General features: G+C 41.9%; 1 protein-coding gene across 3 annotated transcripts in view; it reads left to right on the top strand.

The window, feature by feature from the left end:
• The window catches only part of CARD11 (caspase recruitment domain family member 11), a 134432-nt gene that overhangs the window by 72261 nt on the left and 48777 nt on the right, over positions 1 to 13394 (top strand). For 2 of the 3 annotated variants that reach the window (XM_036742281.1, XM_036742279.1), the window contains 3 exons: positions 8598 to 8810; positions 10668 to 10805; positions 12471 to 12796. In XM_036742281.1, coding sequence (XP_036598176.1) covers positions 8612 to 8810; positions 10668 to 10805; positions 12471 to 12796 — 663 coding nt within the window. In that variant the 5' untranslated portion in view covers positions 8598 to 8611. Of the gene's footprint in view, positions 1 to 8590; positions 8811 to 10667; positions 10806 to 12470; positions 12797 to 13394 lie in introns of those variants that run through there. The other variant, XM_036742280.1, reaches the window with a different exon arrangement.

Consider the following 13394-nt stretch of genomic DNA (forward strand, 5'->3'; position numbering starts at 1 on the left):
GGTGAGAGGACCTGAAAGCCAACAATACGAGGATTGTTTTTGGTGTTTTAGTCCAGACCTGTAATTTCATTGATCTGAGGAATTCTCTGATGAGGCAACTCCCTCTACCAATGAATAAATCCAATTGTTCTGCAACTTAAAGTTTTAGGGAACTGAAGGTAAGTGACTTGCCCAGAGTCACCAATATGTGTCAGAGTCAAACTTGGACCCAAATTGTCCTGACTCAGAGGCCAGCGCTATAGCTTATGCTTTCCTACAAAGGAGAAAAGAAAGGGAGGGGAAGAAGGAAGTGGTTAGCAATCTTCCAGGTCTTGAAGGGTTGCAAGAAAGAGGAGGAATTAGGCTTGTTTTGCTTTTCCGCAGAAGGCAAAACTCAGAGCAAAAGGCAGAAACTTTTGAGAGGCCGAGTTTGGTACCATTTAAGGAAAAACAGTCAGAGCTGTGAAATAGGCCAGCTCTTAAGGAAATGAATTCCCCATCGTCTAAAGACAGCTCTTATAGTGAAGATGCCTGAACAAGCTCTGACCCAAGTAGAAAGTTCTTCCATAGCATCCCTTGAATGCTCCTAGTGGTGGGTAGCACGTTACTTCCTGTAGCAGCCCACCGCATTACTGAGTAGCTCCAACTGTTAGAAAGTTCTTTTTTATTGAAAATAAAAAAAGACTACCCATCAATTCTTCACGGGGAAGCATAATGAATTAGTGCTAGAATTAGAGTTGGAAAGACCTGGGTTCAAAACCTACTTCTGACATATGCTAGATGTATGACCGTGAGCATCTCTCTGAATCTCAGTTTCTGCAGCTGTAAAATGAGGTTTATAGAACCTGTAATGCCTACCTTATATAGTTAGGCAGCTAGAAGCATGGTGGTTAGAATGTTGAACTTGGAGTCAGGGAGACCCGAGTTTAAATCCTACTTCAGACACTTACTAGCTATGTGACCCTGGGCAAGTCACTTGACCTCTCTGTGCCTCAGTTTCCTCACCTGTAAAATGGAGAGAATAATTGGACCTACCTCACAATGTTGCTGTGAGGATCAAATGAGATAATACGTAAAGTGCTTTGTAAGCCTCACAGCACTATTTAAAGTCTAACGTATTATTATTATTAGTGTGAATTCCAAATAAGCTAATATATGTAATATAGTTTGCAAAATTTGAGAGTCTGTCTAGATGGAGACTTTGATTATTCATTCACCTGTCCTCAGTGTCAACATGGAGCAACTTGAATGTATGCTTGTGTGTTACGATAATGCACCGAAGACTTTTCTAAAAATACCATCGTTCCTTAAAAGGGAGCAACTTAGGAGCAAAGTAAATTGTCATATCTCTTGAAATGCTGTACCTATAAGTGAATCCCTTAAAAAAATATCCTACAAATTTTCCCCAAACTTGGGATCAAGTACCTAAAGGCTGCAAGCAGAATCCAAAGTGGGAAGAGAAAAAAGAAAAGGAAAAAAAGAAAGAAGGCTTTATCAATGATGACTATTTTGTCCTTGGTCCTCTTACACATCTGCTTCACAGCTGATTTCCCCATCTGTGAAGACACAGGGGAAGCCAGATATGATGCACATCTTTTCCCAGTTTGAGGGAGTTGCTCCTATCCATCTTCGTGCTCCTGGAGAATGACTGGCTAGCTGTTCCATCGCACCACTGTGCTGCTCTTTAGTTGTTCAGCAGGCTCATGACTGACTGGAGTGCTTGGGGTCAGCAAGGCACCTTTTGATCCCTCCATTATTTGCCTCTTCCCCTCTCCTATCCATTAGGCCCATCACCATTGCTGGGGAGCAATAAGTATGACTACCCTTCTTTCAGTCACTGTGCAGAAGAGCTATAAGGAATTCAAGGAGACAGTGACCTCTAGAGATGAGCATCTCCAGCATCCCCTGGGGCTGAGAGTTATTCCCAGACCAGCATCTTTGACAGCCCACCATGATCCTAGCTGACACACGACAAGAGCAGCCTCTGTCAGCGTAGGGAGATCTAATGTCACATGCAATTAAGTCTAAGAGGCCAACCCGGGCAAGTTCCTGATTAAACAGCGGTATCTTAGGAAAGCTGGAGTTCCTAATGTGCATGAGCAAAGATGTCTTTGCTTAGCCTCCTGTGGTTATTCCTGTAGCGGGACCTGCTTGCCAGATGTCAGAATCTGCAGGGGAATCCAGGAGAGGCTCACCTTGGAAGTGTGCTGTGTCCCTCCCATGTCCCCTCCCATCCCCCTTACCATCACTCTTCCTACCCTAGGGTCTCCTGATTCTTCCACAGTGGAGAACCCACCATGTCCCACACAAGCCAATGAAACCCTGCTGGGTGGTTGGAGTGATCTGGTCGTATATTAATAATGGTCTCGATGAGGAACCAGCAGAACCTGCCAGTCACTGTAAGAAATGCCACCTCTGGGAAATTAGAGCGTGTACGCCACGGCGTGTGGCTGCCGAAACCTACGGCAAGCTGGAGGCTGAAGACATAATTCACAGTGAAGGGAATTCTTCTGGGCAAAAGGAAATAGTTCACTGCTCTTGACCTAATGAATTAGTTACTGATTAAAATGTCCCCATTCCACAAAGCAGAGCTGCTGAAGAAGCCAGGTTGATTTTTTTAGGAAGGCCCCAGAAGGAGCTTCCCAAGTGAACAGGGCTAACCTCAGAGGCACCCAGATGACCTTTTCTCTGTCCCCAGTATCTTGGGGCTCATAGTTGTATTTTCTGGAGTTTCCCTAGGTAGGGGCAAAAAGGCATTCGCTCCCAGTACTTCCTGTCAGCTGTCCATGCCTGTCATCATCAATTGAAAGGAGCATGGAAGACTTCCCTTAGGGATGGCCTGCTTTTCTAAAGCAAAGTGCCACGTTGAAGCTTACATGATCCATCCTGAAGCCTGTGTCATTCTCAACTCATCTGGCCACCTTCTTGGATAAAATTACTCAAGGGGTACCAAGAAGCTTCCTTCTTTCCCCTCAGTCCTCAAATCACCCATCACAAACTGGGCCCCTGACTACATTATCAATTTGAAGGGGAAAACCTAGACCCAACTGGGAAAATGTTAAAATCAGAGCTTGTTGCAGAACTCTTAAGAGAGTTCCATCTTGGAATGTGACGTTTCAGAGAGTTCTATACCTGGAAATTGCCCTTTGGTAACATAGCCAAGGTAAGTGAAGAATTCTTGTTGGATTGGGATGCCTCCCATGGGCTGTGTGCTTTGCTGGGATGACACAGGGATCTCCTGATGAATCCCCAGGCCAACAAATCAGGTGTTCCCCTGATCACTCTGCTATACTTTGAACACATAACAGCTCTGTGGAACCTCTGACATCTCCTCATGAGAGCTGCTTGCCAAGCATTAACCAAGGAAAGTTGGGAAATACCACGTAATGCCTGTGTCATGTAAAATGGATCGCATAGAGGACAGAGTGCTGAACTTGGAGCACAGAAGACATTGGTTGCAGTCCTGCCTTCCATTTATCAGCCTTGTGATCACGTCCCAGGAATTTAACCTCTCTGAGCCTTGGTTTCCTCATCTTTTAAATGGGGTGATATACCTAGAGTACCTGCTTCACAGGGGTCTTGTCAGGTATCATTTGCTTGGTTTGTTCCTTTTAGTGAATGAAATCCTGGTTCCCACACGATCTGGTTTAGGTAGCTCAGACTCACTTAGCCCCGAGTATTAGAAAAATAAAAGATGTCTAATCTGAGGCTGCACAGTGAGGAGTGTCTGAGAAAGACCAAAGGCTGGGATACTACCAACTGTGGGAGCAGTGTGGCCACAGTGAGGGTAGCAGCTGTCTTTCAAAAGTCTGAGTCCTTGATTACTAAGTGAAGCGCATTTTAAAGTGTCCTGGCTCAGGATCTGGAAGCTGAGCACTGACAAGGGCAGGGACAGGCCTGAGGCTAAATGGTAAGGGAGGCAATGTCCTACAGTTTAGACTAGAGAGGGCCCTGAAGTCTGACCCCAGATCTGTTGAGCAAGCATTTTACTATTTACTAAGGGGCCTCTACTTCCTTACCTGTAAAAGAGAATGGCCTTGCTAGATGACCACTAAAGTTCCTTTCACAAATTCTGTGACTATAGCCCTATCATAGACTCTGGGATGCCAACTGTGATCCTTCTCATCTCTGAATCTCAGTTTCTTCATCTGAAAAATGGAAAGAAAAAAGCGAGGTTGTCCCAAGGGTCCAGTGGAATTATGTATTATTTAAAGTGCTCTGCAAACCTTAAAGCACTATATAAATGTCAGTTATTATTACCATCATTATCAATTATCATCAACATCATCCTAAATTGATTCTTGGAAAGTTCAGCAATGACTTTCCCATAAAAGCAATTTGTAACAACAATGTTGATAGCACCTGTTGTGGAGGTGAAAGACCTACAACAAGAGTACACATGAGGGCTGCTAGCACAGGTTCTTTGATCTGCTTTTCTAAGGAAAGCAACTTTAAGGGGTTTACAATCTCACTTTAATCAAACATACATATATCATTCACTTAGTTCAGGAGGAAAAGCCAGCACCCTGAACTTCAGAGCAAATAGAAGCAGAAATTACAAGCATACATTACATAAACAGAGCAAATAAACATTAATCAGCAGACAGGCTTCTAGCTGTCTATCCAAGCAATACATAGTTAACAGAGAAGCACCAAAATCTGGGTTTTTTCCAAAGCCGGGGGCTCCTTAACAATGACTACCCAGCGTCTCATCTGGCCAAAATACACAACACTCTTCCAGTGAGTGAGAGCCTCAGACAAAATGCTAACCTCTGAGTTTATATATACCCTGTTCAGGGTCAAAGGGCATCACAACGAAGAGACTCAAAACCATGTGATGCTTCTCCAGGTGTCACAACCATGTGACTCAAACCTATGTGAACTAGGCTTTGCCTTGATGTAAGCAGGTCATCAAAGACTCCCAATTTAATCAAAGAAACAAAGGCTGCACTCATCAAAGGCATTTGATTGCAACAATGCTCCAAAAGAGAAAACAGCAAAAAAGTCCCAACCTAATTACCATTACACAACAGCAACTTCTTTAGGAGCAATCTTTCCTAGTGATTAATATGATGCGTGAAAACCCTAGTCACTACATGTTTTTGCAATAAACTCTACGAATTCCAAGCTTTCCTCTTAATAATAATTCATCTTTAAATAGCAGTTTGAGGTTTTTACAAAGAACTTTCCTCACAACAACCCTGTGAGGTAAGAAGTGTAAGTTTATTACCCCCATTTTACAGATAAGGAAACTGATGCCCAGAGAGATGGAGTGATCACAAAACCATTGACTGCCTGGGTGAGATTTGAGGAAGAAGTGTGGAACAGTGGAAAGAATGCCTGCTCTGAAGAAAGAGACCCTGAGTTCAAGTCTGGATTTTGATGTTCATTTCCTGGCTGGCCTTGGGTAGCCCCTTCCCTAACCTTGTTTTCATCATTTCTTAACTGGGGGTTGGACCAGCTAGATGGCCGCTTCAGTCTCTTTCAACTTGAGATCGGTGACGCTATGAAATCCTGACTCCAAGGGCAGCCCCTGATGGATTCCCTGTCACATCCTTGTCTTTACATCTGTTTCCACCTCTGCCCTCTTTCCTGTTAAGTGCAAACAGAACCCTAAGAAAAAATTCTGACTGGACAGAGACCATCCGGAATGAAGAGAAGTAACAGGTCTGTGAAGCCATCCCCGTAATATTTCCTCACCCAAGGGCAGCCGGCACTGGTAATTCACATTCTAGAGATCAACTTTCAGAGCTGACACCTCTCAGATGAGCTGTGGACAGGTAGCCTTTCTGCACAAATTGTTTTGCGACAGAGAAGCCTCCCTGTGACTGAGACGGACCAGTAGGTTCATCCCGCGTGACAGGGAGACCTGAGTCAGATTCAGCTACGGATACAGCAAAGTGGGTGGGGGGAGCAGATACTCCTGGGGAGGGGGAAACACCTTTCGAGATGCGTCTTGCATTTTCGTTGTTTTTGTTAAGATCTGCTTAGCAGAAAGTCCTTTTAAAATGACAGACAAATGACATAGGTATCTACCCTCTTGGTTTTCAAGTTGCATCAATCTCTCTGCCACTCCAGATTATAACAGATGTGCCTTTTAGCTTACAGAGGTTGCACTGATCTGGCATCCTTGCGCTGGCATTCTGATGCCACTTCCAGTCTGTTTACATCGACACAAATATGAATAGTGTCTTATGATGAGTGGGGCACTCAGTAAATACGCACACAGGTTTAAAAACAACAGCAATTTAACAAGTATTTATTGCACGTCAGTTACATGCCTAGCATTGTGCTAAGCATTGTCATTCAGTTCAATGCAACATATATTTATTACATGCCTACTACGTGCCAGGCAGTGTACTGGGTGTTAGGGATTTCTTAAAGTCTGGACCTGTGGTCTCACTGGGAAAGGAAACTCCTTCCAAAATTCTGCAAATTATAGCATTAAAGAATTGCCTGCAAAACTGCCGCCTGAACTAGATGAAATGTAATTGGGAGATGTTTCACAAACTGAATAAAGAGACAATACAAAATAGATAATGCTAATTTGTGATTTTCTAAATTAATATGAGACAGCAAGTATCCATTTCTATTTGAATTTGACACCACTGGCTTATGGGGACTTATCCAGGGTCACATGTAAACATGCAAAGCCCTTTACATATGTTATCTCATTCGATCCTCACTATATCCTTATGAGGTAGGTCATGTTTACCAATCTGTAAGATTAGGGAACTAAAGCTGAGAGAGGATAAGTGAGTATCAGAAGTGGGACACAAACCCAAGTCTCCCCAGCTCCAAGGCTCTATCTGCTATGCCTTTCAGACCATAGAGATAAAAGACCAAGAAGAGAATAGTCCCAGTCAATAAAAAGCTTTCATTTTACTGGTGAGTAAAAACAGAAGTTGAAGAAAAGTATAGATCCAAATGGAGGAATATGGCCAAGGACTTCATTCTTTGTCTTGGGAAAGGGCCATTTTTCTGAAAGAGATAGTATAGTACATGAAAACAGCACCACTGAACTGGAGTCAGAGGACAGGGGTTCACATTCTACCGTGGCTGCCTACTACTTACATGACCTTGGGCAAGTCACATTTCTCTGAGTCTCAGTTTCCTCATCTATAAAAACTGAGGAGATTGGACTGGTCACTGAGGCCCCTTCTAGTTCCAAATCTTACATAGCTCCTTTTTTTCCTACTTCACCTTCCTTTTCTCCTTGTACACTGAAATTAATTCCCAGTGTTCACATTGGTCTTGTTCAGAAGCCAAAACTAACATCAATTCATGCTCAGGTTGGTCAAAGTGCTTTGGAAAGAAGCAGCTTTAACACTCCCTCCTGCCCCCGCCTCCCCACCTACCCTGAAACAATCTCTTTCACCAAGCACACCCAAAAGGAGAACTTTCTGTTTGAAAAATATAAGCCTACATTGCAAGCGAAGGTCACTGTAAATAACTTAACTCATCTGGAGTACATTCATTGGTCAAACTGCCTTGTATTGTTCAACTGTTTCATAAGTTAAGTCTTGAGATCCTTAAGGGATTTATTTGTAATCTATTTATCTATAATCTAATTTATTTATAGTTAATAATTTGTTTATTGTTTCTTCCTTAGCACTTATATAGAACTTTGTACATCTTATAGATATGTGTGCATATGAACATATGTGTGCAAACACATATATGTGTGTACATACGGGCATGTATATGTATGCATATGCATATATATACATGCTACATATGTTTATTGTTTCTTCCTTAGCACTCATATAGAACTTTGTGCATCTTACAGATATGTGTGCATATGAACATGTGTATGCATACACATGTATGTATGTGTATATAGGCATGTATATGTACATGTGTGTGCATATGCATATATACATGCTACATGTGTTTATTGTTTCTTCCTTAGCACTCACATAGAACTTTTTTAATCTTACAGATATGTGTGCATATGAATATGTGTGTACATGCACATGCATGTGTGTACATGTAGGTGTGTATATGTGCATGTATGCATACATATACATGCTACATATGTATATGTGTGTGTGTATATGTTTATATCGTTCTTCAGCTGTTTCAGTCATTTACAACTTTTTGTGACCCCGTTTGGGGTTTTCTTGGCAGAGATACTGGAGTGGTTTGCCATTTCCGTCTTCAGCTCATTTAACAGATGAAGAAACTGAGGCAAACAGGGTTAAGTGACTTGCCCAGGGTCATACAGCTTTTGATTGTCCAAAGCCAAATTTGAACTCACAAAGATAAATCTTCCTGACTCTAGGCCTGGCACGCTATCCACTGTGTCACATAGCTCTGTGTGTATTTTTATGTGTGTATACGTGTATTTTTATGTGTGTGTGTGGAGATACATACATGTATGTATCTCCACACATACATGTGTATATGCATGTATATTGGCGTACATGTGTGTATATACATGTATATATGAACATATAGGTATATACCTGTGACCTCAGGTTTCAATGGCACTATATTTAATCCACTTAGCTACTGGTCCAGTCAGACCCACACCAGTTAAATGGGTGTTCACCATGTATTTTGATTATGATTATTGGTGTTTTGTGTGTCTCTGTGTGTGTGTTTGTATATGAAAGGAGGAGAGTCAGAGATGGGTGATTACATGGAGACGCTAAAGGATGAAGAAGATGCCCTTTGGGAAAATGTGGAGTGTAACCGCCATATGCTAAGCCGATACATCAACCCAGCCAAGCTGACCCCTTATCTGCGCCAGTGTAAGGTCATCGATGAACAGGATGAAGATGAAGTGCTCAGTGCTCCCATGTTGCCTTCCAAGATCAACCGATCAGGTAACCTCCTTCACAGACACCACACACTTAATTTAATTCACTTCAAAGTGTCATACAAATTATGTTGGTTTCTATATACTCCTAGAACTTTCAATCATTTAGCTCAGGTACATTACTAATTTAGAAAGAAATGTGTAATATTCACAATGTTCATAGAAGCAAGCAAAAGGTCAAGTAACCAGACATCACAGTGATTGAGGAGGGAAAGTCAAGTGACATTAGATGACAGCTGTAGCTCTTATTTGGTTTTCCCAAAGTGAAGTTAGGGTACGCCAGACATCCTCCAATGTGATTCTTCTCTCTAAGGATAGAAAGCCACAGGTAAGTTGGGAATAAGAGAATCTATTAGAGGATAGGATAGGGATTATGGAAAAGGGAAAGGAAAACCCAAGTATGGATGTGCTAGCTAACAGTTAACATCTATGGGAGATAAAATTTGGGAACTATGTATAGATGATTTCATTTAGTTTATAGAGCACCTGGTATACTGCTTCTCACTTGTGGACCCTCCAAAAAAGCTACCTTAGTCATGACAACTAGAAAGCCTCTCCCTGATAAGGATGAGGTAATAGATATCTATTCTATAGCCAAAATTATTAGTCACTATACTTGAGGGAAGCCAAATAGAAGCCAGTCAAAATTGTCTATTCTTTTGACTTTCTATGTTTATTGCTAATTTGAAGTCCTTTATCCCATACAATTACCTAATTTAGGATTAGAAAAATCTGTTATTACTCCCATTTAACAACTTGTAGTATTCTATACTCTTTCCTGCACACCCACCCATCCAAAAAAACCAAACCCTAACCTCCCCAAAATACAGAAGCTATTTGCAAATTGAGATTATGTAATCCAGCTTCCTCTGAAGATCCTCATTGATTGGCATGCAAATGATGTTGAGCAAAAAAAGAAAAAAACAATCAAAGAAGCAAAGTTATCACATTCTACTCTATTGGCCCACAGTCCTGCCTTTATCTTGTATATACGTTTGCAGGAAGAAAAAGGTCCTTGTTTTGTGCAAAATTCTGGCTAGCACAAAACCTCCCTATCTCCCTACATTTAAATTTTTCTTGCAGAAGCTAACCAGCATGATAGTCACACAAAATATATGCATGTACGCTTGCTTATCTCCCATACACATACCCCTCATCCAATGCACTCATCATTTTTCCTACCCTACCCTGTCCCAGGGAATCAGAAGCTATACCAGAGTAATCTTGATCAATGGGACTCTTTGGTCCCCACCTCCTTCATCCGGTATCTGCATCCATTGGGGAGTCACACTGATTATGTTGCTTTCCAGACATCCAAGTCCATTTGCTTTGCTTCTCTTGCATAACCTTTGAGGCCATTTCTCTGGAGTTTGCGGTAAAACTCAAAGGTAGTAAAATTGCCAGCACAGTTTTCCTGTGTGAAGAGGGAGCTAGTGCATTGGGTGCAGCATTTGGAGTCAGGGACATCCAAGTTCAAGCCCTGCCTTAGACATTTCCCAGCTACGTGACTCCAGACAAGTCATGTGATATCTTTCTGACTCAGTTTCTTCATTTTCAACATGAGGGTAATAATAGGACCTATCTCCCAGGGTTATTGTTATATAGCCCTTCTTATTACTGGTGCCTTCCCTCTATTGTTTCCTATTTTTCCTATAGATAGTTTGTACATATTTGTTTGTTATCTCCCCCATTAGATGTGAGCTCCTTGAGGGCAGGGACTGTTTTTTGCCTCTTTTTCCTTTCCCATATCTTAGCACATTACCTGGCATATAGTAGGCACTTAATAAAAGTTTATTGATTGACTAACTATAGAATGTGATCTCGTTGCTTATGTGTTTTTTTGTCATCACACTGTTTGTCTCAGGCCGACTATTGGACATTCTTCACACCAAAGGAGAAAGAGGATATGTGGTCTTCTTGGAGAGCCTGGAATTTTATTATCCAGAACTCTATAAACTGGTGACAGGGAAGGAGCCCACACGAAGGTTTTCTACCATTGTCGGTGCGTGGCATTCAGGCTTGGTGGGTGGGGGCAAGGATGCTACAATTCCAGTGTACTGCATCTGCCTGCAAGGCTGTGAGTCTCTGACAGGCTAACAGAGGGACTAATGGAATATGTAGAATTGTGATGGGGCACCTCAGCTCAGGGAGAGGAGCTCTAGCCCTGCGAGCCACTTCTTTGTAATTATTGCTAGAAATTAGGTGTGGAAAGCAGAAGGAAACTAGGAAATAAAAACGAAAGCATAATGAAGTAGGATGTTCATGGAGCATTAACTGATTACAAGGTATCTGCATTAGCAGCATGGTACGGTGGAAAGAATGCAAGGCTTGTCATCAAGTGACATAAAACTCATTATCTATGTGACCTTGGATAAATCATTCACCTCTATGAGCCTCATTTTTCTCATTTGGAAGAAGAGGAGGTAATATTATATGACTTCTAAGATCCCTTCGGGCTCTAAAATTCTAAGATTCGTTAGTCTAGAGGGTAGAATGGGAGTTTGTTTCATCATCTAAGACCTGAAAATCACCCCATCAGCATCAAGGTCAAGCCCTGGGGTGATGATGATTCACCTCTCCCTAGGTAGAGATAAGTAGAAAGATAGATAGATAGATATAGAGATAGATATCAATATATCTGTATCTATCTATATAGATAGACAGAGACAGATAGACAAGTAGACAGGTAGATAGGGATAGGTGGATAGATAGATAGATAGATAGATAGATAGATAGATAGATAGATAGATAGATGAAAGATGAAATGACTGAGGAAACAAAGTTCGAGCTTCCAAGCATATCAATTTCTCAAGCAATGCATGCCAATTGCCTAACAAACTGGGACCAGACTTCCACAGCTTAAGGGTAGACCCCAAATACAGTGGGAGACAGATTTTTATACATTAAAAACAATTAATCAAATAAGACCGATTGATTAAAAGAAAACAATTAACCAGCATACAAAATTAGGTAATATGATTTCTAAAAAGAGGAAAGATTAGGAACTTTCCAATTTGAGAGGGGAAGGACAAACAGTTTCAGTTCCTTGAAATTGGAAAAAAGAGGCATCCTACTCTCCCCAAGTGTCTGTATTCACTCAAAGGACCACAGAAACAATAATTGCTTGACCAATATGGGGCCAGTTTTCAGATAAGACATATGGGTCGCTGAGATACATAATTGTGAGAAAACTCCTTGTCTCAATCTTTGTATCTGACCAGGTTTCTGGTCAACATAGCCTAGGTCCTGAATTAAGGGTCTCTAAGCAGCAGGTAGAAGTGGTCCAACTTCCTAGCCATGCAAGGCTAGGTGCAAACAATGCAGTAACGTTTTCTCACAGTTCTCACAATTGAATAAAGTTTTCTCACAGGACAAAAATTGGACTAGACCCATAATTCAATAGAAAGGTAATTGAGCTAGCTTCAGAACTGAGTCATAAGTTGGAGTCAGTGTGGTTCACTTGCTGTTTTCATCCCTTCAATAGACAGACAGACAGATAAATAGAGATAGATAGAGAGGGAAAGAGGGAGGGAGAGATGGGGAGAGAGAGAGAGAGAGAGAGAGAGAGAGAGAGAGAGAGAGAGAGAGAATATTCTCTGCTATCTCCCATGTTTCATCCTCCCCTGGGCCTTAGAAAATGACATGGAGTCTCTTCCCTTTTCTCCAGTGGAGGAGGGCCATGAAGGCCTTACTCATTTCCTGATGAATGAGGTTATCAAGCTGCAGCAGCAAATGAAGGCTAAGGATGTGCAGCGCTGTGAGCTCCTGGCCAAGTCCCGCCAATTGGAAGATGAAAAGAAGCAGCTGACTCTGACCCGGGTGGAGCTGCTGACTTTCCAGGAGAGGTACCACAAGATGAAGGAGGAGAGAGACAACTACAATGATGAGCTGATCAAGGTGAAGGATGACAACTACAACTTGGCGATGCGCTATGCCCAGCTAAGCGAGGAGAAGAACATGGCGGTGATGAGGAGCCGGGACCTTCAGTTGGAGGTGAGACACACCTGGGGCTGGGTTTAAGTTAAGAGCACAGAGACAATGGTAGGATGCAGTTGCTACTTTTGCATCCTGCTTGATGAGCTAAGGAAACTTTACTATGGGAGACAGTTTGGTTAAATGGAATGAGGCTGTCTTTAGATTCAAGGGACCTGGGTTCAAATCCAATTCTACTGCTTACTCTCTGTGTGACCTTGGACAAGTCATTTTCCTCTCTGGGTCTGAGTTTTCTCACATGTAAAATGAGATTAGATGACGCTTAACATTCCTTCCAGCTCTAAATCCATCTTTCTGTGTGTTCAGATGCCCACATCAGGGCTCATGGTCACAATACAGCCCTGTGTAGGTATATGCTACCAAGGAGGGGTTTATATTTTGTGGTGTCATAGAAAGAACACTGCGGGGCAGGGGAGGACAGAAGAGGGAGGAAAGGGAAGGAGAGAAAATTTGGTACTTAAAAACTTGTGGAACTGAGTGTTGTAAACTAAAAATAAAAAAATAAATTTAAAAAGAAAAGAAAAAAAAGAGAGAACACTAGTTGGAGTCTAAGGACCTGGGTTCAAATCCCACCTCTTCCACGTATTACCCGTATGAT

Source organism: Trichosurus vulpecula, chromosome 1 (assembly GCF_011100635.1).
Source record: "Trichosurus vulpecula isolate mTriVul1 chromosome 1, mTriVul1.pri, whole genome shotgun sequence".
NCBI classification, from domain to species: domain Eukaryota; kingdom Metazoa; phylum Chordata; class Mammalia; order Diprotodontia; family Phalangeridae; genus Trichosurus; species Trichosurus vulpecula.